This window comes from Lates calcarifer, linkage group LG18 (assembly GCF_001640805.2).
Source record: "Lates calcarifer isolate ASB-BC8 linkage group LG18, TLL_Latcal_v3, whole genome shotgun sequence".
Taxonomy (NCBI): Eukaryota; Metazoa; Chordata; class Actinopteri; family Centropomidae; genus Lates; species Lates calcarifer.
In genome coordinates, this window is record NC_066850.1 from 17,310,733 (window position 1) to 17,337,866 (window position 27,134).

Below are 27,134 nucleotides of genomic sequence, written 5' to 3' on the forward strand. Positions count from 1 at the left end.
GGTTCAAGTGTCACACCCCCTTCTTCCGGGTTTGACTAGTCCAGTTAGTTTCCACGTGAATAATGTCAGCAGAGCAGATTAATGTGAATGGAGACGAGGATGAGGAGTTCCGCGTCTTCGTGACTTTACATGCCGGGGCTCTGCGCTCATCAGGAATCCCCGAGATCTACTGGAGGAGTCTACACCACAAAATCACCAACGAGGTCTGTGTTCGGCAGACTGGCATCCAGGCAGCGTGCCGCGCTGCATCACACGCCTTACGTCTAATATTAACGTGTCTGATATATGCCGGAGTGAAGTGTGGATTTAACAGTTCATTAAGCTTGTTAAAGCAGCGTCATTAGTGGCGTGTGCTGGAAATAACAGGCAAACAAACTTGAAATTGACAATTCCTCCAACGGAATCTGGTGATGTAAGAAAATATGCTCCTTGTTTTTAGATTTACGATGCTGGGGAGGTGTTCGGAATCATGCAGTCACAGCAAGAAGAGGAGGAGGAGGAGGAGGAAAATAATGAGAGAGAAAGACAATCCTGGGCCAGTGATCCGCTCCAAAGTGGTTGTGACCCGGGACAGTGGGCTGCAGGCCGCAGAGCCGACCAGGTGAGGGCACCAGAGGCCCGTTTGACAGAGGGATTTATTTTTGTGGAGCCCCAAACTGTTTAATGCTGAATAAAAATAATAATAAATAAAAAAAAGCAGGAAAGAAAGAACAATGTCAAAGTCAGTCTAGGTAGCATGAAAGTGTGAGAAATATTACTATAAAATCAAAATAGAGGCTTTAAAGAAGGGGCATTTTGAAACAGAAATTGTAAATCTTCTTCAGTTATTTCACATTGTGTCATTTATGTAATTTACACAATGTATTCATGTGATTAGTTTGTAATTATTTATTTATTTACTATAAAAAATGTTGGGGCTCAGAGTGTTTAGGCTGGAAGTGCAGGAGTGAAATTTTACATTTTGTAGTCAACATGAGTAATAAATCCTTTACAACAGTAGTGACACAAGTCTGTAAAGGAAACTGTATATTGTGCATTAGGTGTTTATTATTCAGGAGGGGCTGTGTGAGTGTGTGTAGCTCATTACAGAACATCCTGATCATAAATTCTTACTTTATTGTAGCACTAACTCACTGCTGAGAGTTTGAGCTGTGTGTGAGCCGTCTGTAGGAGAAAAGAACAACATCTTCAGGAGACTACGCAACAGTGTAGCCCTGAGAGAAAGGCACCAGCATCCTCAGGAGACTACACAACTGTGCAGCCACCTTATCACTTCCTGTCCTTGATGGGACTAGGAGAGCCCTGCCAGTTTTTTACTTGCTGGTGCACAGAGAGCGAGGCCCCTGTGATTGTTTGTTCACAGATCTGGGTTCTCCACTATCTGTTCACTTGCTGATGTGTAATGGAATAAGTGCGTGGGTTTCAATTAGCATACTCCTTCGTGTTTAGTGGTGTGAAATGCTGCTTCTAACTTCAAAAGGAGTTTTTATTTAACTGATTTGCTTGCACATAAAAATGCAGTTATTATAAAAGATTTTTGTGCAAAGAGCCATTCACACAATATGACAACTTTATTTTGTACTATTAACAACTAACAACTTAACTTGTATCCTCCTGCAGTGTTTTCCTGGTGGATCACGCCTGGACGTACCGTGTGGATCATGCCCGTCAGCAGCTGGAGCAGATCCCAGGCCTGATCTCCAGAATGGCCGCCCTCATGGGGCTGGACTTCCACGGTGAGGCCCCCGACCCGGACACAGTAGAGCTGGTGATGGAGCACATGTGGAAGTACAACCAGACTTACCACCTCTCTCAGGGGGTACGTTAAGAAAAACACCCACCCACCTTTTCAGGTCTGTATCAAAGGCCTGGTCACAAATACAATAGGTCTCACAAACCTGAAACTGTGTTCCAGTCCAGACCTGATGCATATAAATATGAGGGTGCTTGACCTAGACCTGCTCATCTGTTGTCTGGATGCTGCTGGTCTCAAAACCTAGATTTCATATTTCTTTGAGTTTGCTCCAATGGAAACCATTAACAGGCCCCAGACCTCCATACTTCTTTTGTCTGGTATTTTCTCAAAGCCACAAAACTATAACTCTTCACGCTCCTCCTCCTGTTGTGTTCTCATCTACAGTCTGCGGAGGAGAAGGTTCCTGTCTGGTACATCATGGATGAGTTTGGCTCCCAGGTGCAGCACTCTGACCAGCCCAGTTGTGCCATGGCTCCCTTCTTCTACTTACATGGCCAACTGGCCTATTCTGTACTGTGGCCTCTGCAGGACCTGCAGGAAGGAGGTAAGAGAATTGGTTGTCTCTGTGCCACAGAGCTCTGTTGTTGTCCAAAATTTGAGCACTCTGTTCCTTCATGTTTCCTTCTGTTTATTTTGACTCCTGTCCTGCTGCCCAAACGCTCACTAGAGACCCAAACGTGGATTAATCCACCACTGAAAGTAGTCCCCAACACACTGTATACATTTAGAACATATTTCCTCCTGTCTTTCTGTTAGATATTCATTAACCTGCTGTTCTAGGAAATCAATTAGCCTTTTCTGAAAATGAAACAGCTGCAGGAGCCAGTTGAGCTTGGAACTGAGAGCCACGGGGTGGGGTGAGGCAACATTTCCACACAGTAGAATTGTACACATTATTATTATCATTTCCACAGATGAAGTAACCCGTGATTATACATATGGAGAGACAAACCCCCTGGTGAGGCAGTGCCGCCTGTTACCATGGATACCTGCTGATCTAGAAGGGGTCAGCAGTGCCACCACTGAACCCCCAGACTCATACTATGAGGTGAGGACTATCCGTGAGATTCATCAAACACAGCACGTCACCACTTTTCCCTCTTTAGGTCACATAGTATAAAGCAGTACCTCCTAAAAGCAATAGCTCAGTGTTTGTGTCAAGGATAGCTGTGAAGAGTCAAGCTGGCTCAGGCCCCAGCATATATGGTTGTGGACTGTTGAGGAACATGACAAAGAGCCGAAAGTGTTGACCTGGCTTCCAAACTCCCTAGATCCCAGTCTAATCCAGCATCTGTGGGATGGATTGGAACTGTGGACCGAAGGGACTCGCTGCCATTGTCCCAGACACCACAGGACACCACCCCCAGAGGTCCCGTGCCCATGCCCCAGCAGGTCAGAGCTGTTTTTACGGCATGAGGGCACCTACAAAATATTAGGCAGGTCCCACAGATGCTGGATCAGAATTGGATGTGGGGAGTTTGGAGGCCAGGTCAACACCTTGGGCTCTTTGTCGTGTTCCTCAAACCATTTCTGAGCAGGTTTTGTGGTGTGGTGGGAGCACCGTCCTGCTGGGTGAGACCCCTGCCACTGGGGAATACTGTTGCCATGAGGGGGTGTGTTTGGTCTGCACCGGTATTTAGGTTGGGTGGGACGTGTTTCGCAGTAGAAGATTGTATTGTAACAAATGATCAATGTTATTCGCTTCATCTGTCAGTGGTTTTAATGTGGCTGATCGGTGTATACCACAACAACACAGGACTTGAAACATGAGAGGGAAGACTTGAAAACTTGAAACACAATTACACTCCCCAGGCAGTGTTACCAGTGTTGATCTCTAGGCTCTAGTGGTAGACGGTCTGTCTGCCAGTATAGATGTGATACAGGTCACTTGTGTTACGAGGGTCCTGCTTTTATTTCAGTGAGGGACTGCTGGGGCATTATGGGTCTATTAACGGTTGTCCACCAATATGGCTCCTCTCTTCGGATAATGTGTGACTCACAGACATGCATAAGAGCTGACACCTCCTGTGCTCTGTGCTCAAGTCACGCATGTCATGTACTTGAATGTGTTGTGGGACCATCTGCAGATGCGGAGTTAAACTTATTGAAAGGCACTGAGTAAGGCAGTGGCAGCTTCTCTCAGCAAAAACACTTTCCATTACAGTTCTTTTCATGTTACCTTCTCTTGTGACAGTTGAATATGAATCAGAGCTGAGTCTTATCAGAGTGGAATGAACTCTGTTTTGTGTTATTTTATTTTTTTTATCCCACTTGTGTGAAGAGGAAGTTTGCCAAGAAATATAAGATCAAATTTCTTAAAATGATGGATTACACAGGTTTACAAGGTTATCAATGTAAACTTTTTCCACTTCACTTCCTTCCAAAGTTTTAAAGTTTTTGCACAGACATGTGCATGGTTTCTGTAGAGAGTCGTATGTGTGTTTGCGTGTGTATATGTGTGTGTTATTAAAAGTAATTAAATTATAATCTCCCACTGCTGAGTCTTCACTCCCCTCTGTGTTTCTCCAGACCATTATACGGGAGAACAATGAGCAGCTTCCTGTGGAAATCCAACCGTTCACTGTGCCAAAGGACAAAATCCTCAAGTAAGACTCATCTCATCAGCCCTACATTAAATTCATTAAATCTAAACTACACTTGATCCAGTTCACACCAGTGATAGTTTCCTTTATTAAAAGCCTGCAGTTGCATTGTGATAATGTAGTGCTGAAAGAATTGATAAATGTATGGGTTGCTCATAGAGTGAAGGGATGTCCAGCAAAGTGACCTACATCTGAAAAAAAAGCAGTAGTTTATAATCTAATACAACAGATGGTGGAACTGTAACCTTACACCATCATGCTTTGATAACTCTGATAACGCTGCAGCACAGTGTTGCAGTGATGCAGGGGTTAGCACTGTTGCTAACTGTGTCGCCTCACAGCAAGGTTCACCCGGGTGCTTTCCTGTGTGGAGTTTGCATGGTCTCCCTGTGCCTGCACAGCAGTCATTCAGTCCATGACTTTGGTCCACTCTGAAATAACTCAGCCACTATTACCACCTTGTTGTTTTGGTGAATATAGCATATGTAGGTTGGAAATATATGAAATGCATTTACAAACAAGCACTCCTCTAGTTCTCCTAGTTCTTGGGAACTTTCTCAAAAGATTTACACATGTAAAAGGTAACGTCTATTAGATATGTTCTGATATGTTTACAACACATATTTACACACATTAAACAGAGAGGAATAATTCATTAACAAGTATGAGATATGACGAGGATATAAATGAATATTAATAAATGATTAAATAAATGAATAATTAATAAATTATTATAAATTATTAGTTATATTTGCTTACAATAACTGAACCAATTCAAAATATCAGTTTAAAGACACGGTATCAATCAGAAGCCTACAAGAAGACTTCTTATAGCTATCCATCTAATCACCAACGCAGTTAACACCAAATTTGAATTAAGTGTTAACCAAAGGAAATCTTTCAGTTCTGCTCAGGTTGACTCAGTCACAGCTTCATTTCTACTTTTCATGTACTGTCTTGTTGTTGTTTTGAACCCACTACATAATGTGTAATAGTGTCACTGTGTACTTCTTTCCTCTTTTGATTGTTGTCTTATTGTTGCAGAAGGTTCCACATATATCTGTCGTTCCAGGGTTTACTCTGAAATGTCACAAGTAACAAACAACCTGACGCACCCACGGTTCCAGCTGACAGAGGAAGAGGAGGAGGCTGATATTATTTGGGGCTATAATCACATCAAAGATTACAGGTCAGAAACTGAGCAACGCACAACATTCAGTACACACATACTGTACATACATTCTGTTTTTATTGGTACCGGGTCACATACAGTCTGCTCATGCTACGATAAAGACTGAAGAAGGAACAAAGAGAATGTAGAGCTCATATAGGCTTAGGAGTAACTTAAATTTCATGACCAGGCACATAGCATAAGAACTGCATTCTATGTCTGAACCACATCTGGAAAACCTGAATATGTCTTCACAATATATGTCTTGCTTAATCACAGTGTCATCTGATTTTCCATTCATTTCATACACACACACACACACACACACACACACACACACACACACACACACACAGTACATTGATTATAGTGCTTCACATTATACTGATTGATTTTTAAATTATTCATTAAAATTGTGCATCTTACAACCATGGGGAGAATCTGGCATTAAATCTTTTCTTTTGGCACCGGGAGTGGGTAGATCTCAACCTTTCTTGACATACTTCATTACCTCATGTGCGGTGAAAATATTTGGTTCTCGCTGTAGCCTGACCTCAAGATCAATACTGCTATGTGCTTTTCTTTTTCAAGTGACTGCCACATTTCCTTGAATCACATCCTGTGGAAAGTACCTACAAAGTTCAAACGATACTATAGAACGTATCTGAAATCAAATTTGTGTTTTCAACAATCACCCCATGAAAGTTTAGATATGCTTCATTTCCAAAAATTCTACTTGCTGAAATAAATATAGTGTATTCATTGTTTAATTAAAACCCTCAGTTATCTAGAAAACAAATGTGACATAGATTACTGATTTTCATCATCAGTTACTTTTATTATAGAAATTGTTGGGTGTAAAAGTTATTATTAGGGTATTACAGGCAGGAGGATTATCTTCTCACCCTGTAGCCAGCCCTCGTTGTTTCGGTTCCTCAACCAATTGATAGTTGCTAGTGCATCAAAAGGAAATGATCCCTCACCAGCTTCCCATCACCTGAATGTTTAAGTATGTGCTCAAACACCTGACTACATCTCTGGTGGGGGGTACAGGTTGTGTAGGGCTAAAGGGGTCATATATTAATCTCTACATATTAATTAATGTTAAATATTAAATGGCTACACTCAAAGGCAGGGTGAAAAGCTGGCTGTAATGGAGTGGGGGCAGATGAAATATTGTCTAAGTATGGGTGTAACATCACATACTCTTGAGCGTGTCTCATGGAAAGCATTCATAGTGCTGTAACAGCTGTCCAATAAGCAGAGTAAATGATGTAAGCCAGCTCAGGTGGTGATGAACGGTATAGATAAAAAAAACAACTTTTACTGGTCTTTACCCCTCTCTGATCCTTCATCTTTAAAAGTCAATATAGCCTAAAACACAGCAGTGCTGTCATCATTAACCTGGGTTTTTAAAATGTCGATTGTGTCAGCTGATGTCGCTAACTGAAGAGTGTAAGAGCAAAATGTATCATTCTCACGATTAAGGTTGTACCACAGTGTAAGAGCAGAGGAATCATTTTCTATCTTGTGTGCACCAGGCCCTGTGTGGACTGAAATGCCAGTTAGATGTTGTGTAACCATTACCGACTGTTGGCAGTTAGATCATCCTAACCCCAGTTGTCATGGGTTATCCTGATATTTCATGTGCTTCATAATTAGTGTGCCTGGTAAACATGCCATCCAACCTCACCACCACAAAAGACAAACGTGTGTTGAACAATCATTTATTCATTTCTTCCTTAATGGTGCCACAAGGCACCATTTATATGAAGTTACAGGTCATTACATTTGTGACTTAACGGACTAAATTTCAGTTTCACGCTGAAACTCTAAATGCTCTTTAAATTAAGAACCATTTCTCTGACAGGAAACTGAGTGAGGAACGACCTCATGTGATGCTTAACCAGTTTCCCTGTGAGAGCATCATCACTGTGAAGGACTGCTTGGCTGCTGTCGCCCGCAGAGTGAAAGGTGGCCCGTCACCTGATTGGCTGCCGGAGACCTTCAACCTCCAGACAGAGCTGCCGCAGTTCATTAAGCATTATCAACTGAGACAACAACGGTTAGAAGTTTGTTTTTTTTTTTTTTGGTTATTTTTTTGTAATAACAGAATATACTGGTGCACAGCACTTTGCTAAAACCAAAGACATGTTGTTTTTGTTCAAGTTGGTGCACTTAACAAGTCAGATATATGTGTGTGTTTCAGTGGAGAGGATAACCACTGGATCTGTAAGCCCTGGAACCTGGCCCGTGGACTGGACACGCACATCACCAGCAACCTTGACTACATAATCAGGCAAAGAGAGAGTACACCAAAGGTACCAACACTCATACAAATGGACATCATGAAACCTGTTTACCCAAGACCATGTCCAAATTAAGCATGTGATGTTTTTAGTGTGTGTCCTCAGTGCAGAGTACACATTTTTATGATAAAGCATAAAAAACTATTTGCAACCTCTACTGTTTATAGCAGGGAAATATTTCCAGTGACAACCAAACTACAGTTTCTGAATTGCTGACCTTGTTTCTTATCCAACCTCATGAAATGAGCATAATTTACGCTTTTGGAAACTTATTATAACTGTTTCTCTGAGAGGTGTGGAGAGGGGGGGGGGTTCAGATCGTCTAATAAGATCTTTGGTTGAAACATACTGACACCTTTTAGCTGAATATAGGAGCCAACCGACCTTGATAAGCTTACAGACGTCTGACCTCAGCTGACCTCAGCAGACAGGTATTGACGGGCTAGAAACGCTGCAGCTTCTGTGGTTGTGGAAGTTTTTGAGAGGCTGTGGAGAGAGACTTCCCTCGTTTGAAAGAAGACAGGAGTGTGGATTTGTCTTGGTTGTTTTCAACCAGGCTAAGACTTGGCAGATCTTGACTCAGGGGTATAGTCAAGATACCAGATCCCATCCTACCAACCCCTGCTACATATTCTCACACAAGAATGCTAGATTTCAGTGTTGTGTTAGGTTCATAAGTTGTTCACTTTTCTTTTGTCACCTCTAACTGTGTGTGTTGTTTTCCAGGTGGTGTGTAAATACCTCGAAGATCCAGTGCTGTTTCACAGGGAGGAGGTGGGGATGGTGAAGTTTGACATTCGCTACATGCTGATGCTGCGTTCTGTGAAGCCTCTTCGTCTTTATGCCTACAATGTTTTCTGGTTGCGCTTTGCTAACAGGTACGACATACACACACGCATACACATATGCATGCACACATATTAATATCACCACTCAGTATTTTAAAGCAAACTAATCTTTCTTGCTTGTCTGTGGTCTCTATGAACCCTTGGCGCCAAATTTTATAGCAATCCATCAACTAGTTGTAGGTATTTCTGTCTGGACCAAAGTGGCTGAGGGACCAACCAATCATCCAACATGCCATTCCACGCTCCTAGTGTGGCTGTAAATAGTAAAGATGTTTAGTGATCATAAAGTATTTTATCTTCATCTTGTGCCAACCTGATCTTTGTTTTTTCTACCTAGACCTTTCTCTTTGTCCCATTTTGATGATTACCAAAAGCACTTCACCGTCATGAACTACGCAGAGGGTGTACAGCTGAAGCAGGTATGTTTTTTTTATGTATTTATTAGCCATTTAGCTTATCCTACCACTGTAAGTTTGTAAAGCAGTCTGTGGTCACAACATTCACATCTACACTGGAAGCTACAGTGCTTAGCTTTTAGTGGTTTTAAGATGTGTACTGTGCAACCACAATGTACCCAATTCAACCACGACTGGGGACCTTTGTTGCATGTAGTCCTCTTTACCACCTCCTGATTATCTAACTGACTATTAAATAAATTTAAATTGACGTTATTCTCTTCCTTAGCACAAACAATGACAAAGCTTGGATCAGTATTCACTGAAGGTGTCTGTTCCTCTTGTAGGTTCATTATGATGAGTTCATTCCAATGTTTGAGAAGCAGTACCCACAGTATCCATGGAAGGAGGTGGAAGTAAGTGTTTTCCTCTGCAGGAAGTTTTCCAGGAACTTATTGGGAACCTTGAACGCAGCAAACTTTTTTGTAGCCTTCCACAGATCTGTGCCTCGACACTGAGTCTCTGAGCTCTGCAGACTGTTCCTTTGACTTGGTTTTTGCTCTGATATGCACTGTTAGCTGTGAGACCTTACATAGACAGGTGTGCTCCAGATCAGTTTAATTTCCCACAGGTGGACTCTAGTCGAGGTGTAGAAACGTCTCAAAGATGATGAGGAGAAATGGGAGGAACCTGAGCTACATTTCAAGAGTCATAATACAGGCTGTGATATTTCAGTTTTCCAATTTCAATAAATTTGCTAAAGTTTTAAAATTCTGTTTTCACTTTGTCATTATGGAGTATTGAGTGTAGATTTATTCTCATTTTAATCATGTCTTTTTCTCCTATTCCTCATCTTCCCTTCCATTCCCTTCCTCATATAGGCAGAGTTGTTTAAGGCGTTCAAGGAGCTTTTCCAGGCAGCCTCATCTCGACCAGCTCCGTATGGTATTTGTCCTTACCCATCCTCCCGGGCGATATATGCAGTAGACCTCATGCTCAAGTGGAGTACAGGAGAAAATGGTGAGAATTTGCACTATACTTAAAACATAGGTAGGGTGAAGAAACATCCACTGTTTTGCCTTGAGCTCACACTGGCACCCGTTCCAACACTTGCTTCTGTTCTGTGTAATCACTCTAATCATCATTAGTTTTCTCTGGTTTGTGTGTGTTGTGATTCTGGATCAGGTCATCGGGTCATGCAGCCTCAGATCTTGGAAATGAACTTTAGCCCAGACTGCGCTAGGGCCTGCCTCTACCACCCATCCTTCTACAACCATATATTCCAGACGCTGTTCCTGGATCAGCCTGAGGACTGCCCGGTCACACAGATCATATAATCCGCTCAAGACATGCACTTTTCCTGGTTTCTCTGTAACCGGTTCGTCTGTTTGTTCATGTCATTTTCTCATTTTACCATCTACTTTCCAGCTGATTTTGGGAGCATGTGAAACATGTGACAATGATTGCAGATTTGTTCTCAAAAAACACTGTTGGATAAACTAGAATTTTATCATTATTGACTCTGCTTGTTTCAGATAGCATTACTATTTGGGCAAATACCTGTGGAGCAATGAAACTACCAAAAAAAAAAAAAAAAGTTTTCATGTTATCCCCTCCACTCACCTTCCTGTTTGTTCTTTCCTTCCTCCCTTGTTGCTTCTCAGTTGTTTATCTTTTGTGGTGAATCCAAGACTGAGTGGAGCCCCTCTTCCTTCTGGAAGAGCCAGGAGAGCACAGTTAGACCTGAAGAAACAACATTCAGACAGACCTTTACCTCCACAGCTTGGCTGGAGAGGTACAGGTAATATACAGAGAAGGATATCCACCTGTCTCTGTGTGTCCTTTGTGGTACGGGCCTGTAAGGGAAAACTGCGGTGGCCCCGATGGTCAAAACGCAATGACAGCTGGGATTGGCTCCAGTCCCCTCCCCAGAGACCCTTAGGGATAAGCAGATGAGTATAGATAGTGGATTGATGCATTTCAGAATACACAACAACAGTTGAGTTTATTGTCGTGTTTTGACATTCACAGCCACCGTAGTTTTCCCTCGCAAATGTATATTTCCCCTACAGCTGACATGTCTCCACTTTCCTGAATGTCAGATTACATTATTCCCTCACTGTCTCACTGGACAGACACTCTAGCACACAAGCTCTAATGTTAGCAGAGTGGTTCTAAGGATGGCAACATCAACCCAACCACCACTTTCAAAGTCATTGAATAAAAGTGGCCTTGAATAAAAAGAGGCAGAAGGTGAGGGTCAGCACACTAACCTTTATTGAGCCTAAGTCTCAGTTATTATACTAACAGGGTGGTGGTCTTAGACTTAGACTTAGACGGACTTTATTGATCCCTTTGGGATGACTCCCTTGGGGAAATTACGTACTCCCTTGGGGACATCTCTGGATGTCAGTGCCTGGCCTGATGGTCAACCATTACCAAATATGGATGGGCAAACAGTGAACAACAGAACATTTGGATATTCAACTGCGCAACACCTGTTGGAAGATTTGGTATCTTCCAGGCCTGTAGCCTGTGCGCTCTTTGGCTGGTGTGCAGACAGGACACGTTATCATCAGTCTGGGTCAACCTGATCTGGCGTCTCACTTAGCTTATTTGCCTGATGTGCAGCGTGCAAACGTTGTTTTCTGATACCTTCCGGTACCTTCATGCACGACTGTAGAATCGCTGAACCTAATTAAACTTGACCTGCTTAGAGGGTACCGGCAAGTTCCTTTAACTGACCATCATAATCATTTCCTGGCCTCCCCATTTTACTGTAATAGAGGTCTCTATTCTACTGGTGTCTGGCATCATCCGACTTCTGATGCTTCCATTATTCTGAGGGGGCTACATAGTATAACATGATATAGGTTAACATGATTAATCATTTCAAACATAACAAAGGACTGTAATACACTCAACATGCTTAACTTCAGTTACTGTTATCAGCACATTCATTGGTATATATTCATATATCTCTTCTATTATTATTGCTGCGAGCTGATGAATAGTATTGAGAATATGAAAATGATATTATTAACACTCACTATATGATTCGGAGAGTAATGATGATGTGTGTCAAAGGTCACCATACGAAGTAGTTGGTTAATGTTCACTGCATGCAAAGTCAAATCATGTGTAAGATGAGCATAAGTGTGAGGCCCAAGACCAGACCAAGGATGGCCTAAAGTTTAGGCCATTGTTTAGGTCCTAAACAATGTTCTAATGGTGTGATGTTGCAAGCCAATGAAATAATCAAATAGGTGTGGAAAACCATAGCCCTAAGAGGTATATGAATATGAGAGGGACACAAACTATTGTTCTTCAGAGTGTAGTATCTGAAGATCCATATATGGACTGCCAAAACTGTATAAAAAAGGGACATAGCCAGTACTATTTTGGAGCATTTCTGGTGTATCATGTATGCACTGTGAATGGTTCCCGGGTTTCTTTGTCGACAAATAAACTCTGCTGCCTTGGACACTGCCGACTCCTGATCATTTTTGGACGCCTGAATCAGGCTGAAGAATTCTGATCGTAGCCCAGTGGTTTGGGACTTTAAACCCAAATCCACATCAATACAACGGGAGTACTACTGGTGTAGCTTGAATGCACTGTGAACCACTCTCTTTTTTTTTCTTGGCAATAAAACTCTGCTGCCTCGAACTCTGACTTCTGATGATTTTTTTGAAGACCAATAACAAGTTTTTGAGCAGCTGAACAAAGCTAAAGAAAAAAACAAAAAAACTTTGCCCTTTGCTTGGGAGCTGCCACAGCGCACACAAACACACAGAGAGCTTCCCACAGACCCCTCATTACTTTTCCTTCAGGAGGAACTCACTCCCCAGGTGAGTCCACATAGACTGATTTCAGTTTGCTAAGGAACCAGGTTTTATAAAGACAGGAATCTTTATCTTTTTTTAAAAAAAAAAAAAAAAAAAACATGCCAAGGACGTCTTGGTGCTATTGGTGAATCATCTGGGTACAAAATTTCTGAGCCATTCCATCTAACGTTATTTTTTTCCCTAGGGTGCAGCTGCATGAAAACATTACAGTGAAGCCCAGTGCAACTGCAAAGGATACTGAGCACCCTACTCTACAAACCAAGCAGTGGAGTTCAACCAAGATCTGCAACAGAAGTAGGTTAAAGTTCACAGCAATAGAGAGAGTGCAAAACCACAGTATTTTCAACTATTTCCAGTGTATATCATTTAAAATCATATTGAAAATACTACAGCAACAAATATATTTCATAAGAGACAAGATAATAATTGATGAGATGATTTTTAAGACACTGAAACTTTAAGATTCTCCCAGCGTTTGCCGTGTTTTGTTTCCCTCTCTGTTTCCCTAGTGCCCCATGTCTGTGTGTGTGTGTGTGTGTGTGTGTTTGTATGTGGTTTCTACTTGCTTTCCAGCTTACTGATAAATTTGTGAGTTTTTTTCGAGTGTCCCCTATGGTTAACTCATTCCTCCTGTTCTTTGTGTCTTTGTTCTGCTTGCACTGGTGCTGCAGCCTGCCCTGCTAAGGAGCTCCCCTGCCGACCACCCCAAGCCTCCAGCCTGCTTCCTCCCCCTTCCACTGAAGCCTCTCTGGAGCCAGCATGCCTGGTCCCTCTGCCCCTCAGCTTTTCCCTTGAACTGATTTCATTCAAAAATCTGTGGCTACTCCTCACCTCCTGTCTCCCATGTCTAATCTGCTTTGGGGTCCTAACTGACTTCAGTCTGAAACTTAACAATGGGTTCACCGTGGGGAGATGCTTCTCTGTCCTAGGCTGTGTTGAAGTATCAAAGATGGTTTTAATACTGTGGCTGATCTGCGTGTGTGTGTGTGTGTGTGTGTGTGTGTCCATGCACTGAATCAAATAAAATGTAAAAATTGTTTATGGGTTAAACAAAGGGTAGCAGTACGAGGGAGTAAAATACTATGGAGTACAGAAGTTTTCTTCAGCTATGTGACAAAGTCATGTTTTGTGTAATTAACAGTTTTGGTTTCACCTCGTTAGGATTTGAAAATCATTTGTGCAGCTCTGCTCACTTCCTCTGAACCACACAGGCACAGCACCACCCCGTCAGTGATTTTAGATGCCGTAGCAGTATGGCACATTTGAATTGACGGCCCCACCCCCACCCCAACTCCCACCCGAATCAGCTCTTTTATTCAGATGTGAGCGAAATAGAGACAGTTATTCCTTTGACTTTTTTTTTTTTTTTTGGTGCCTAAAAAGCTAGATTAAACTTTATATTGTCCGAGGAAGTATGCTAGCTGATAATGCAAATATACTAATTTTTAGAGAGAGACTCTCTGTGGTGTCCACTATTAGGCCAGGGGCTGAGCCCTCCCCCCCATCCTTGCTTTCCTACTTTGTCTCAGGTCAGGGACGAGGTCAGGGAGCATAGGACTTCTGTGCAGGGGCCTGCAGCATAGTCCAAAGATCTGTGAGCAGTGCCGTCGCCGCTGGGAGGTCTGAGTTAGACGTTTGTGAGAGCATCCCAGTTCCAAAAAAGAAAGCAACTGGTTTCTCCCTGGTTTTGTAGAGCAAGCAACAACTCATGATAATACAAGCAAATGGGTTTCCTCTGTAGGGTGTGTGGGCTCTTCCACATATTTCACTCTTCTGAGCTCACAGACTAGGTCTATGGGGTCCAGTATATGATGGCTGCTTCATCAGCCCATGTCTGTCAAACTCTCCTCAAACAAATCAAACACGCTGGAAGACTCATCATTGTGGAGTCACCCAGTCACACCTGTTAACAGCAGGTCTCCTCTTATAGATCTGTGCACTTGGTATGGTGCTAGGATAAATTTTAGTGGCTTTGTGAGCACCAAGGATCTGTTATTTTTACTGGTTGAAGCAACCTTTAAGGACCTGTAGGATATTGTACACACCGTAGCCGATGTTTTTACCATCACGATAGAGCAGGAAGTCAGTGTCCATAACTTTACTTTAACTGCAGGTTGAATATTTATTAAAACTTAGTTTAGCAATGGCAAAGTGAGCAGCTCAAAAATTGGATTAAAACAATAATACACCAATCAATCAAAATGGCCGGACCTGGAAAAGAAGAGTCTCGAGACTCCGTCCAAAGTCCTGGAGACTCTAAGTTTCAGTTTCCGGTCTATGGTTTTCAGCAGTAGGATCTGTGCAGTCTCTACGTCTTGATGACAGAGGAGCTTGCAGAGTCCGTCTCTCTTGGTGTTTGTCCAAGGAGGGGTCTCCGATGGTGATGATCCAACCGAAAAACTGCCTTGAGTTTCTCCTCCTAGGCTGCTCTCTCTCTCTCCCTCCCCTTCACACACCATCCTACCCCCAGTGTGTGTGCGCCCAGATGATATCTTTGATGCAATCGATATGTTTCCAAAGTTAACCAGTCACCCAGCTCATGCACTGTCTTCCTATTCTGTATCATATTCATTTCTTATATAGATATCCTTAACACATTCAATTCCATGATTATCAGTAGAACATTATTTTATATCCTTGATTACAATCATTTGTTAAATCACATTCATTGGTTTCACACTCACTCTCTCTCCATATCACTTACAGTGTGATGACTCACTCCTCTATTTGATTATCTTTCTATCTAGTCCATTTTCTTTTGCGCGCGAGGGCGTTCAGATCTCAACCCTTCTCGACAGTGTGTGTGTTGCTGTGTGGTGCTGCGCAGGGCTCTAGATACTCAGCTGAACATAAGAGGGGTGCAGAGAAGTCTGCATTTGAGCATGCAGCATTAATAATGGTGTCTGCAAATTTTATGACATCACCACCAGGCATTGTATTATTCTAATTATCAGAAAGCAAAGGCATCAAGTCCTGCTTTTTATGCCATTTCAAACATTTTATTCTCGTTGCTGCACCACTTTAAAGCTAAGGTTGATTTTGAAACATAGATGTTTGGTTAAAATTAGTTTTATACTCCTACAGCTACAATTTCAGAATGAGTAAAAGACACATGGAGACATCAGCAGCATACTTTGCTTTTGGCACAGTGGAGTCTGGTCTGTATAATCCTAAATATCCTTAATGTGTAGCAATGCTTCAGTCAAACAGCATTTCTCATTGTGAACTGCACACCTCAGTCATCGCTCAATCCCACTGGCTGAGTTCTGATACTTTGGCCTGTCGGTCCCTTTCTCTATTGGTTGACCATGTTAACGGGCGCTGTTGTTCCCGCTCGTTACACAATGTTCTCTTTGATTAAAAGTAAAATTGTCTTCTTGTTTTATGTTTGCATGCTTTATTTTACCTGATGTCACAGAGTGGTCTTCTTCCGGTGCTGTTGCATGCATCAGTGGTTCTGTTTACTCTAAGCAATATCTAGGATGGGTCAGCACATTCGTTTATACGCACACAGTTTTCAGGTCATAATGTCCTGGGTCACTTAAGGACAAGTTACAGAGAGGACCAGGACAATGACATAGTTCCAGACCTGCACAAGGGTTTGGTTTTCCAATCCCACACGTGAGGTCATGAGGTGGTTCCTTAAATCAGTTTTCAGCTTCCAGGAGCTGCTCATAAGTGTTCTCTGGATCCATGCCAGGTCTGACACACCATGGCAGACCCATTTATATTTAGAAACAATAGAACTGATTTAACACTTACATGATCCAAAACTTATGGAAATCCTTGAATTCCGTGGCTGAGCTCCAAATCCAGAAATATATTTTTCTTCTCTCTCAAATATGTCCAGGAGTCTGAAGAACAAACACAATGAATTTCTGGTTAACATATATTATCATCATCTTAATAGGCTATACTCATGATGTCCTACGTCACTCTGTGGCTCTAATATGACACTCTACGTCCTATCAAATGACAAACGCCTTCCAAAAAAACCACCAATCAGAGCTCACGCTGAGAGTCTTATAGAGTCCAGTCGGCCCCCTCACTTCTCACTGACTACTGAAACTTCAAGGCGGGTGTGTGAGTGTGTGGCGGAGCTCTGCACATCGGGATCACAAATTCAGAGTATCTTTGTGGATATTCATCACCAGTTTCTCGGACGTTATAAGGGATCACGGTCACTCACGTTGGATTTTTCGCAGTCGTCTGGAGTTTTTTTTTTTTTTTTTGGTTAAGCGGTGATCCTTAAGAGCGGATTTGAGGAGTGTTGAGGAATACGCTAAATGCGTTAAGGTGGAATGTGGAGATTCGGTAAGTAATACTGGGTGTTAGGGGAAACATCAACCTTTGCACGTTAAAAGCAAATGAAAGTTTCAAAATCATGCTGACGGCACACTGGTTTGTACCAGGGAGGGTGGTGTCTTTCTTTCCCACTCCGCTCCCCGAACGCCGTTCGCCGTAGTTTACGCCGTTCGTAAACTATGCCACTTTGGTGCGTGGTCGAGCTTCCGCGATAAATGATAGTAAGCGGCCTCGACTGTCGGAAGCAGGCCCAGCAACTTAAAAAGTAATGCCGAACTGTAGACCAGCCCAAAAAACATGGAAGTCGCATAAAACCAGCGAAGAAAAATAGTATGAATGAGTTTGTAACAGCGACAAAACTTCCGTTTTCAGACTCACCAGTCCTCGTTCGGCGGCATGTCAGTTCATTGGGTGGATCTACGCAGCCGGGGCTCCGGTCTACAGATCGACAGGCTGTGTTTTCTGCACATAAAAACCGTTTAATCTGAAGTCTGAACATGAAGCCCGACAGAAAAAAAATATATCTTGACGCTGCAGAGGCCGTTGTTGAAGTAAAAGAATAAGAAAGCATGTCGTGGACTTAATGGACCCCCTAAACATAACGGTTCTAGTTTCATTTCCTGTGAAACAGCGTCTCAACAGGTACATTGCGTACTAACCAATGTTAGCGTTTTAGACTCCTGAAATGAAAGTAACATTACTGTCACTTATGATTTTTTACTTGCTTACATTTCACCAATAAGACAAGAAGCGGGCATTGGTTATTCGATAATAAACAACATAGATTATCCCCGAGCTAGCTAGGTTGTTCAGTCGACGAAGAAACTTGACTTAAACTATGTTGAAAAGCTAGTATGGCCTCTCCCCGTCCGTGATTGATGAGCTGCAGCAGGATGACTTCAACTTCATCATACGGATGACGTATTTTTGTAGGCCAAAGTAGGCCAACGTTTGCGTCACTCTGATTCCCTCGACAAAAAATGTTTTTCTTTTTTTTTTCTTGATTATCATTTCAGAAAATAAGGTCTATGACCTAAATTTTGTCTGATCTCTATAAAGCTAAACCACCTCAGACACAAACAGACGTAGTTCTCCTTTTAGGGACCAAGTACTTGTCAGAGATAGTGCTGGGTATCGTTCAAAAGTTTTCGATTCTGGTACCAATACCTTGATTTCGATACCTGTTCTTGAATCGATACTTTTATCAATACCAATTTTATCAAATCATTTCTAACAAAGAAAATTACATTACATATTATAGTACAAATCTTGAGTTTTATTTTTCAGCTTTGGCATTTTTCCACTCAAAGCAGTTTTCTAACATAAAAAATATACAACAAATAATTTTCAGTGCAAAAGAACTGTAAGTGCAAAAGAGCAAGTGCTAAGTCAGTGTCTAATGCTCACTGCTGCATACTAAGGACTTTTAAATCTTCGTGCAGTTGAACACGAACTTTCTGCTCTTGATGATTCTGTGCACGTTCAATGCTTCATCATATTGGTTGTGTTGCCTTAGCAACAACATCCTTTTTGGCATCACTATTGGCATCAATCTTGCTAAAATGGAGCCACACTTTTGACCTTGGTTGCATTTTTTTATTCGCTTCGACACACTGTAGTTCACAACAATGATATACGTGAACTACATCTGCGGGCGTAACCACGTAAGTATTTTTCCTGCATGGCTCTACCGCATGTAACGTAACAGCCAATCACCGGCAGCATTATCAGATCTTGAGCATGTCATTAACTCCTTGGTATCGAAACTTGGCACTGAAAAAGAAGCCCTCTTTTGATACCAGGTAATATTGAAGCATTTCTGTTGGTGCCATAAAAGAACCAAAGTTCGGTACCCAGCCCTAGTCAGAGCTCTGATGCGCTGCTCTGGCCTTCCCCTATTGTTGTGGTTAGAGAACACTATATTGTGCACTATGTTATGCAAATTCTAGGTCCTAGAATGACTGTCATGGAGGTGGGGTGGGGGAGTAGTTATACCTTATATTATATAGTTATACACGGATGCTGGAGGTGGGCTAGCCTCCCTTCCCATTAGTGATAGACCGATGTGATTTTTTTCAGAGCCGATACCGATTATTAGTAGTCAAGGAGGCTGATAACTGATAATTGGAGCCGATATTCATTTGCAGTGAAAGTGAAACAATAAGTGCCGGGAGCTCCCAGGCTCAGAGGAGACAGAGTAGTGACTGCCGACAGAGAGGCGCAGCTGCATTGGAGCCAAAATAACCCAGTTTTAAATCGTTCTGTTATCTGCCGTCAGATTTAAAAAAATAAATAAAAAGGCAGATGCCGATATGCGTCAAAATGCTGCAATATCTGCGCCGATAATCGGTCCGGACGATAATCGGTCTATCCCTACTCCCTATGACAGTCAATCTAGGGGAAACACTGATAATAGCCATGTCAGGTTAGGTTGACGCGCACAGCACAGAATGTAGGAGTAAGCACACATGCTAATGTTTGGGATACTGCAGTGCACCAGTACATCATGGGTTGGGAGTGAGATAAGAGAAAACGACAACAGAAAATAAACGAGCGACAGTGTATTGTAGAAGCTTCATGATATATGATACTGTGCACCCACTAATTTGTAGTAGAAGCACCTGTTGTCCCTCTAGGATACACTATACTGAGTACAGTGGAATACACACGCAAATTGACCCCTGAGGTGGCAGCGAGGTTGGGATCTCAGTAGGGTATATTTGGACATCATTAAAAGTTGCCATAAAAGGTAACCCAGTCACATCTGGCCCAGATTTGGTCTTCATTTTTTATACAATAGTACCCAAAGAGGACACCCCAATGGACACAGCCCCAACTAACAGAAGATTGACAGGCACACAGAGAGCCAGTGGAGAAAGACACAGCAGATTAAAATACAAATGCAATTCTGACTTAATGTTAGCTAGTTCATTCTACCATTTTCTCTTTTTGTCTTATCTCTATCTCTTGGTGAAATCTGAAAGTTTATAAAACGGCCCGCAATGGTAATAATTTTCCTACAGTGGGCCACCGGTACAAAATGTATAGCAGAAACACTTCACACGAAAAGCTGGTGTCTTGGTCATAACAGTCATCTCTTTTCCTGAGCTTTTTTATCAGTTAATAGACTCACGTTCAGGACAGGCAGTGGCTACCTTTCAACTGTAATGCACAGGCGCACAGTCTTATGACTATTGCTACATCCCTAGTTTGTCTAGTCTCAAGTTTGTGTCCAGATCAGACAGAAGAGATTTGTTCACCGTGGTAAGAAGGCAAGAGGCAATGACTAAAACTTTTTTGAACAACTTGGAAGGATGGATATCAAGTTGACAAGAAGTGAGATTGGTGTAGAATACAATATTGGCCAAATCCTTAGGGATAATAGGGGTGCATCTAGCAGTGTGGTGAGGGGTGAAGGTTCAGGAAAGGGTCAAAGTGTGTCCAGCTAGTCCAGCAGCTGGAATGTGTTGGTCCACGGAATGGATGTAATAATTATGCTGCTTTTCTGGAGAGTTTACAGGGGAACATAACCTGACAGGATGACATGAGGCATTGTATCTAAATGCCACCAGTGTGTGAAAAACAGTACCTGCAGGTCTTGGCACGCATTATGTACAGCTTTAAAGGATTGGACAATAGACATTTGGACAAACCCCCAGGTTAGTCAAAGTTCAGACAACACAGTTGTATTGACTCTTTTCCTCTATGGGAACTTGATGACCCATAACCTAGAGCTATGCTTAACTGCCAAAGGACCTGCAGGATTTAGGTGTTTTTACAAACCAGGGCGTTGTACATACGAAAGGGCAATGCTGGATGGTGACCCGGGACACAAATTTTATGCTCTGCTTGGTTGGCTAATGCAGTTCAGCTGAGTTGTTCAAGAACTGACAACAGTGGCAAAAGTAGCATTGATTAACATTTTTTTTGCATTTATGCAAAATGATGTAGAGCCCTACCCTCAGGAGAAGGTGGATAAACCTGTATGATAATATTACCCACACCACTGACTAGCTCTCGAGCTGGTTTTTGTCCCTTGGGAAAGTTTGGCTGTTGGCCCAATGCTGTCTTTCCTCTACACTGTCACAAAAAAATAGACTGCTACCTGAATTAATGCCAAAATAGAGAGAACTTGGTAGAAAACCTCCTGCCAACAACAACACAGTGACTTCTGAGCCTATTTGTTTTCTCATGTGCGGAGGGGCTATGACACAAGCATACATAACCCAACATTTTTTAGTGTGTATACACGTGGTTTCTCAGTCAGGTATGTTTGCCCTGTAATTTTGTCAGATCGTCCATCAATTGAGCTAGCATATGGGTCAGTCACACTGGTCCCTCTGGGTAATGATAACTTTTTCAAGTAATACCTGCGGTTGTAGAGAGTGAGTGACTGTTCAGATAAACTCACATTTTTTTCAGCCATTGCTGAAAAGCAAGCCAACAAAACCCGCTTGTTAGACTTTTTTCTCCAGGTAAGCCCTGCCCACAAACAATGCCATATTGTTTACTACAGTAAAAGGGTCTATTTCTATACCCTTTTTAATTCACAGGGAATTATGTACCTGAAGTTGGAAAGGCCTGTATGTCATATTGAATATGAAAAGGCCATTTGTTTTGAACATGGGTTCATGAGATGAAGTGGTGTAGGACAGCGTGCCTTTCTCATCCACCTTCTAATTTTCCTTTTTTGTTTCCCAGACCTGAGAAACAGCTATCTGAAGTCATCACTTGAGAGATTGCTCTCCATGCAATGCAATCTGGATGTCCACACAAGGAGGAGCCTACCCTGCATTCCAACACAAGAGTAATGTTGATGTTCTTACATCACATCAGGACAACAATGGTATACCTCTACCAAGGGTTTGCCCTGCAAATGGAAGACAACTCAACATGGTAGCCACTCAGGATCCTGAGGTGCTTAGAGTTGGCTATGGTTCAGCTCAGAGGCAGCAAGACAATGCACAATCAGGACAACATTTACGGGGACTTCACCACCAACAGAGCTCACAGGCAACCACAGCAAGTTCTGGATTCCATGTCTCCGCACAATATAGCAGTCATTGTGAGACATCTGTTAATGAAAACTCTGTGAGACAGTCTGTTTGTAATAGTGGACAACAAAGGGAATGTTCAAATCATAATTTCCTAAAAGGCTCAAACTTGAACAACAACAGTAGACTGCATTCAAATAGTGCATTTTCTGCTGGTACCAGATTTGTAGCACTTAAGGGAGACACCTTTGAAAACACAGCACAGATGTTCCCTTTAGAGGAAGCATCTTCCTCTGTGCCTGAGGACAAACAGCAGACATCAAGCCCACTGCTACATTCCCTACTGAAAGGAAATTATCCAGATTTCAAATATTTTATGACCAACCAACTTCCTTCATCAGAGGAAACTGATGCCAACACTGATTTCAATACTAGTACTCATTTTTCAGATGACATGCACAGCAAGAGTCAGCAAATGAAAAGTTCACTAGATGCTCTAAACTGTGGACAGACCAGAACACAACTTCTAGATCATTCAAGAGGAATTCATTCCACCCCCCACCAGCAGCAGGTCACTTCTCCCTGTCTCAGCGGTCAGCTGTCCACTGACAAAGCTTCGCTGTTTGGAAAAAGAAAACCACTTACAGATGACCAAATACAGGACCGTCTTGTCAAAAAGTTTATGTCTTTTATAAAAATTTTACCTCAGGAAAGAGAAAAGTATGGACACACACACTCCAGTAAGGGGTGGAGTTTTTGCACTAATAACAAGGATTCCACTCTCCAGTCTGACTGCAGCATGCCAAGGTCCAACAGTGTTGCCCATCTCCCCATAACCCCTGCCTCTGACAAAGGAGAGAGACAAGGATGCGTTGAAAGACAAAGTGTCAGCTGCCCTGCTGCAGTTGGACAAGAACCTCAAGAGGATAATCCCAAGGAGAACAAAGCAAATGCTGAGTTAACTCCCAAGTCTAACACAGGTGATTGTATTACAGTTGCTTTAGAGAAACATTCAACACGTACACCAGTCTCTGCTTTAGAAAACTTAAAACAAGCTCCTAGAAATGAATGTGTTGAAAACTGTGTATCCTTAGATTTTGATTTCCCAGTAAAAATACACTTGGATAGAGGTATGCCTACAAATGGTGATGACAAACTTGTTCATTCAGATAACTGTGAAGATAAAATATTTGTCATTAGCAATAATGAAAGTTTTCATAGTAAATGGTGTGATAAGTACTTACAGAACGGCATGACAACTCTTCATTATTCATTAACTGCACTGAAGGAGCTGATTGCTAGTCTGGAAAAAGTAGAGAACATTGCACAGATGGACAATTTTTCTAAAGTCATACTGCAACAGTATTGGAATGCGGATATAGATAACGTTCATCTCTTTGCATCCACAGAATATCCACAAATTATGGCGAAAGTTGCTGCCATTTGCACAAAGAATGAAGATGAAAGTCCAGTGGTTCTCAACGCACTGTCAGGAATGACTTTGGATGAGCTGACTGAGAAGCACCCCAGTTTAAGGCCCAACTGCAGCTCTTCACAACAAGAATACAAATCCTGGGCTGTCAAACAAGTAACAGAGAAAGAGGAAGGATATACAGGCCTAAAACCAGTGGAGGCAGTAGGGCTGGACAATGTGCGAGGTGTGACTACTGTCTCAGAGGATCTTCAAACCAAGTCAAGTTCTGTGGTAACCGGAAACAAAACATTTGCGCTCACATCACTCAGTGAAAAAAAAAAGAAAAACATGGATGAATATTGTCATATTACCTGTCAGGAAGTAATTGAACATTCCAAGCTAAATTCATCAAATGATAAAATTCAAATTCATAATGTAATATCAGTTCCTACAAACCAATGTGAACAGTTGCAGAACCAAAGTCGTGAAGGTGTGATGGAGGATGCAGGTTCTGTGCATTCACAAATAGAGTTAAGCCTAGCACTTTCTGAAAACAAAGTCCAACAACCATCTGTACTACCAGAAAGAGAGGATAAGGAAGAACACTCACACACAATTTTGAAAGTTCCCCAATATGAAGACATTTCAGATGATGAAGACAAGTCACAGTTCTTGACAAACCTCCCAAACACAGAACATGAGGAATTACGCTTCCCACCATGTATTGAGGAGTTTCAGTATGAAGATATAAGTAATGATGAAAATCCACAGATTGAGACTTCGCTTATACAGGTATCTGAACCCAACAATAAGCAGCCACCATCTGAAAATGAAGACTGTGAACATGTACAGGATCAGGCTCAAAACATTTCAGATGAGAGACTTGCTCCAAAAAAGAAGGTTTTGCCAAAGACAGGAACACTGGATATATCACAAGATTGCTCTTGTCCATGTTTTGGTGAAACTGATGGTTTTGAACGTCTGTTTCCTGAATATCACAGTGAGAGACATCTGGAATGGCAAACAAACCTCTCAGATAGTCCTTCCTCTGTTTTTAAAGATGGAGATGAGACTGATGATCAGATGGATGATGACTGGATAGTCATACCTGTGAACATGACAGACCTTACATATGAAACAGAAGATGAAGACCAAGACGTCCGAGAGAACGTTGTGCTAGATGATGGAGAAACTGGAGACAAAGAAAGACAGGGTGACACAAATCCAACACACTCTGAGTTCCATTGTCCAGCTCCAAACCCAGTACCAGCTTCTTCGTCTTCCCACATAGAGGTGTTCGACACAGTTCAGAGTTTTCTACAAGCAAAAGCTGGGAGAAGTTTTGAGGTGGTATCAGCCAAGAACACTCCTGAACATGACAAGGACTGTGAACCACATACACCTCAGAACAGGAGAGAATCGTACTCTGATTCTGAAGATAGCTGTGAAACTGAAGACAGTTGTGATTACTCATCTGCATCAGAACACAACTATTTGACAGTGTCCAGGCAGTTGTTAAAAGAGAGGTCAGTGTCTCAGATGCATGATTCTGTGTCTGAAAAAGACTGTGAACATGATGAGGCTACAAATGTGCAAGAAGGTCAAACACAGAGCTTGGACAAGTTGAGTCATATGCAGAAACTTAGACAGCTGATTGAAGCAAAGGTTGACTCAAAGCGTGCCCAACCCAAGGCCAACAAGCAAAATACTTCAAAAAAAGAAAATGAAGATATAATAATAATACATGATTCTGACACGGAGGATGAAAGTGACCTAAAGTGCGAAAAGAAGTCAAAAAGGAAGGCATTCTCCTCACACTCCGTGAACTGTAGAGATGCCTCATGGGATCAACAAAGAGGACATCCACCTGAAACTGTGGACAGTCAGTGTGGAACTTTGAAACAAAAGTTTAAAAAAAACAGATGGCCATCTGAAGGCTCTCCAGCTCCACAGTGTCAATCTAAACTTCATCAGACACAGGTTAAAGAAGTGATACAGGATTCATGCTCTGACTTGACTGTCAGTATTAAAAAGAGTGGACAGTTGATTAAAACTAAAAGTGGCTCTGAACATTTTCAACAAAAGAAAAGCAGACAAACAACCTCAAAAAGAAGATTTGTTTGCCCGGATTCTGATAAGGTGGTTAAAGAGAGAACACGCTCATCAGTTTCAAAAGACAGTGGCAGTGCCTTATTTGCTATACAAAACAAAACTTCAACTGAAACTGTGAACAGTCTTTGTGGTACTGCTGAAGGAGAGCCTCAAAAAACGTTTGCACTTTTACTTGAAGACTCACCAGAGAGGCGGCCTCGGTCTGTGTACAAGGAAGCAGAGTCCAATTTAGGTCCTAATCCTGTGATTCATCGCCTTTTTGTTAAGAAGTCGTCTCAACCCAGCAATTACTTGAAATTTTTAAAAGAATCTGAAGTCCACAGTCAAGGCAAAAACGAAGCTCTGGCTCCAAAGACCCCTAAAGCAACCAGCAAGAAGGCAAACTCCTGTGACAAGAAAACACTGCATTTGCACAGAGATGAACAAGGAAGATTTGTGTCCAAACCAGAACCTGCAAATGATAGACTGTCTGCAAGAAAAAATAAGGTTCAAGCCAGCGTAACAAGACCCAAACCGGTTGCTAGACAACTTTCATTACCTAGTCAGGAGGGCTCATCCATCTCCACCAGTAGCTTGACTTCCACAAGTGGACAACTTTCTGAAGCTAGACAAAGCTCAACCTCCTCAAGAGGTTTGCCACAGTCTGGTAATACCACTGCCTTCTCTGGTCTTTCTAAAACTATGCAGTGCACACCTGTTCCAAGACAACGTTTGTCTTCATCCAAACTAAAGCGTTCTCACTCTTATAGCAGCCCCTCAACATCAGATCACCCCCACACTCCTACAAAAGTCCCATCACCCCGTACAACCATGCAACCATCAGCAACAAAAAGAGTGACCAACGATTGGCAGAAGAGCTATTTTCCAACTAGGTGGGACAGAAAAATAGGAATGGGCATGGGAATTGAAGAGGCTTTGAGAACCACAAATTATGAGTCCAAAGAGGGAAGCAATGCCAGAGTACAGGCCAGGACCTAGTCATTATGACAGGGCACCAAGACGAAGGCATGACTCCCACGAGTCTGAAACTCCCCTGATGAAGAGAAGCAAGTTTGAAGCCATACAGAGGACAAAGGCGAGAAATCAAAACACCCCAACAAAACAAAGTGTGTTCTTTTCAAGGCTTTAAAATGTATTTAAAGCTAAATACATTTTACATATGATAGTCAAATCAAAGCTTATTTTAATGTGTCTAATTTGAACACATTTTCCTAACCCTCATTCTTACCATAGGATGCTGCGTGGGTGTAGGTTACAAGTGGTCAGAGAAGCCAACTGCAAAAGGTGATACTTCACATTTTCCCTAACTTGGTTTCCACCATGTACAGTAACGCTTATATTATAGCCACCCAGTGCACTATGCAGTTTGAGCAAATTTT

At 42.1% G+C, this 27,134-nt stretch overlaps 2 protein-coding genes and 1 long non-coding RNA gene across 4 annotated transcripts in view; 2 read left to right on the plus strand and 1 right to left on the minus strand.

Moving 5' to 3' along the window:
- ttll12 (tubulin tyrosine ligase-like family, member 12) lies at nucleotides 1–12,566 on the plus strand. The gene is given in 15 exon segments (XM_018697121.2): nucleotides 1–203; nucleotides 440–501; nucleotides 503–601; nucleotides 1,621–1,819; nucleotides 2,141–2,300; nucleotides 2,671–2,804; nucleotides 4,286–4,362; nucleotides 5,432–5,548; nucleotides 7,401–7,595; nucleotides 7,740–7,851; nucleotides 8,566–8,717; nucleotides 9,025–9,106; nucleotides 9,430–9,498; nucleotides 9,964–10,102; nucleotides 10,268–12,566. Coding segments are annotated over 15 exon segments (1,890 nt in total). The 5' UTR covers nucleotides 1–62; the 3' UTR covers nucleotides 10,420–12,566.
- On the minus strand, nucleotides 10,690–18,679 carry LOC108897475 (uncharacterized). Its single transcript, XR_001963300.2, has 3 exons — nucleotides 17,614–18,679; nucleotides 16,693–16,784; nucleotides 10,690–10,796 (listed from the first exon to the last, which is right to left on the minus strand). It is a non-coding gene; the product is annotated as an uncharacterized LOC108897475 (long non-coding RNA).
- The window catches only part of LOC108897473 (uncharacterized), a 12,519-nt gene continuing 2,372 nt past the window's right edge, over nucleotides 16,988–27,134 (plus strand). The window contains exons 1-4 of one of the 2 annotated variants that reach the window (XM_018697119.2): nucleotides 16,988–17,244; nucleotides 21,937–23,209; nucleotides 23,639–26,861; nucleotides 26,989–27,039. In XM_018697119.2, coding sequence (XP_018552635.1) covers nucleotides 22,000–23,209; nucleotides 23,639–26,733 — 4,305 coding nt within the window. In that variant the 5' untranslated portion in view covers nucleotides 16,988–17,244; nucleotides 21,937–21,999 and the 3' untranslated portion in view covers nucleotides 26,734–26,861; nucleotides 26,989–27,039. The other variant, XM_018697120.2, reaches the window with a different exon arrangement.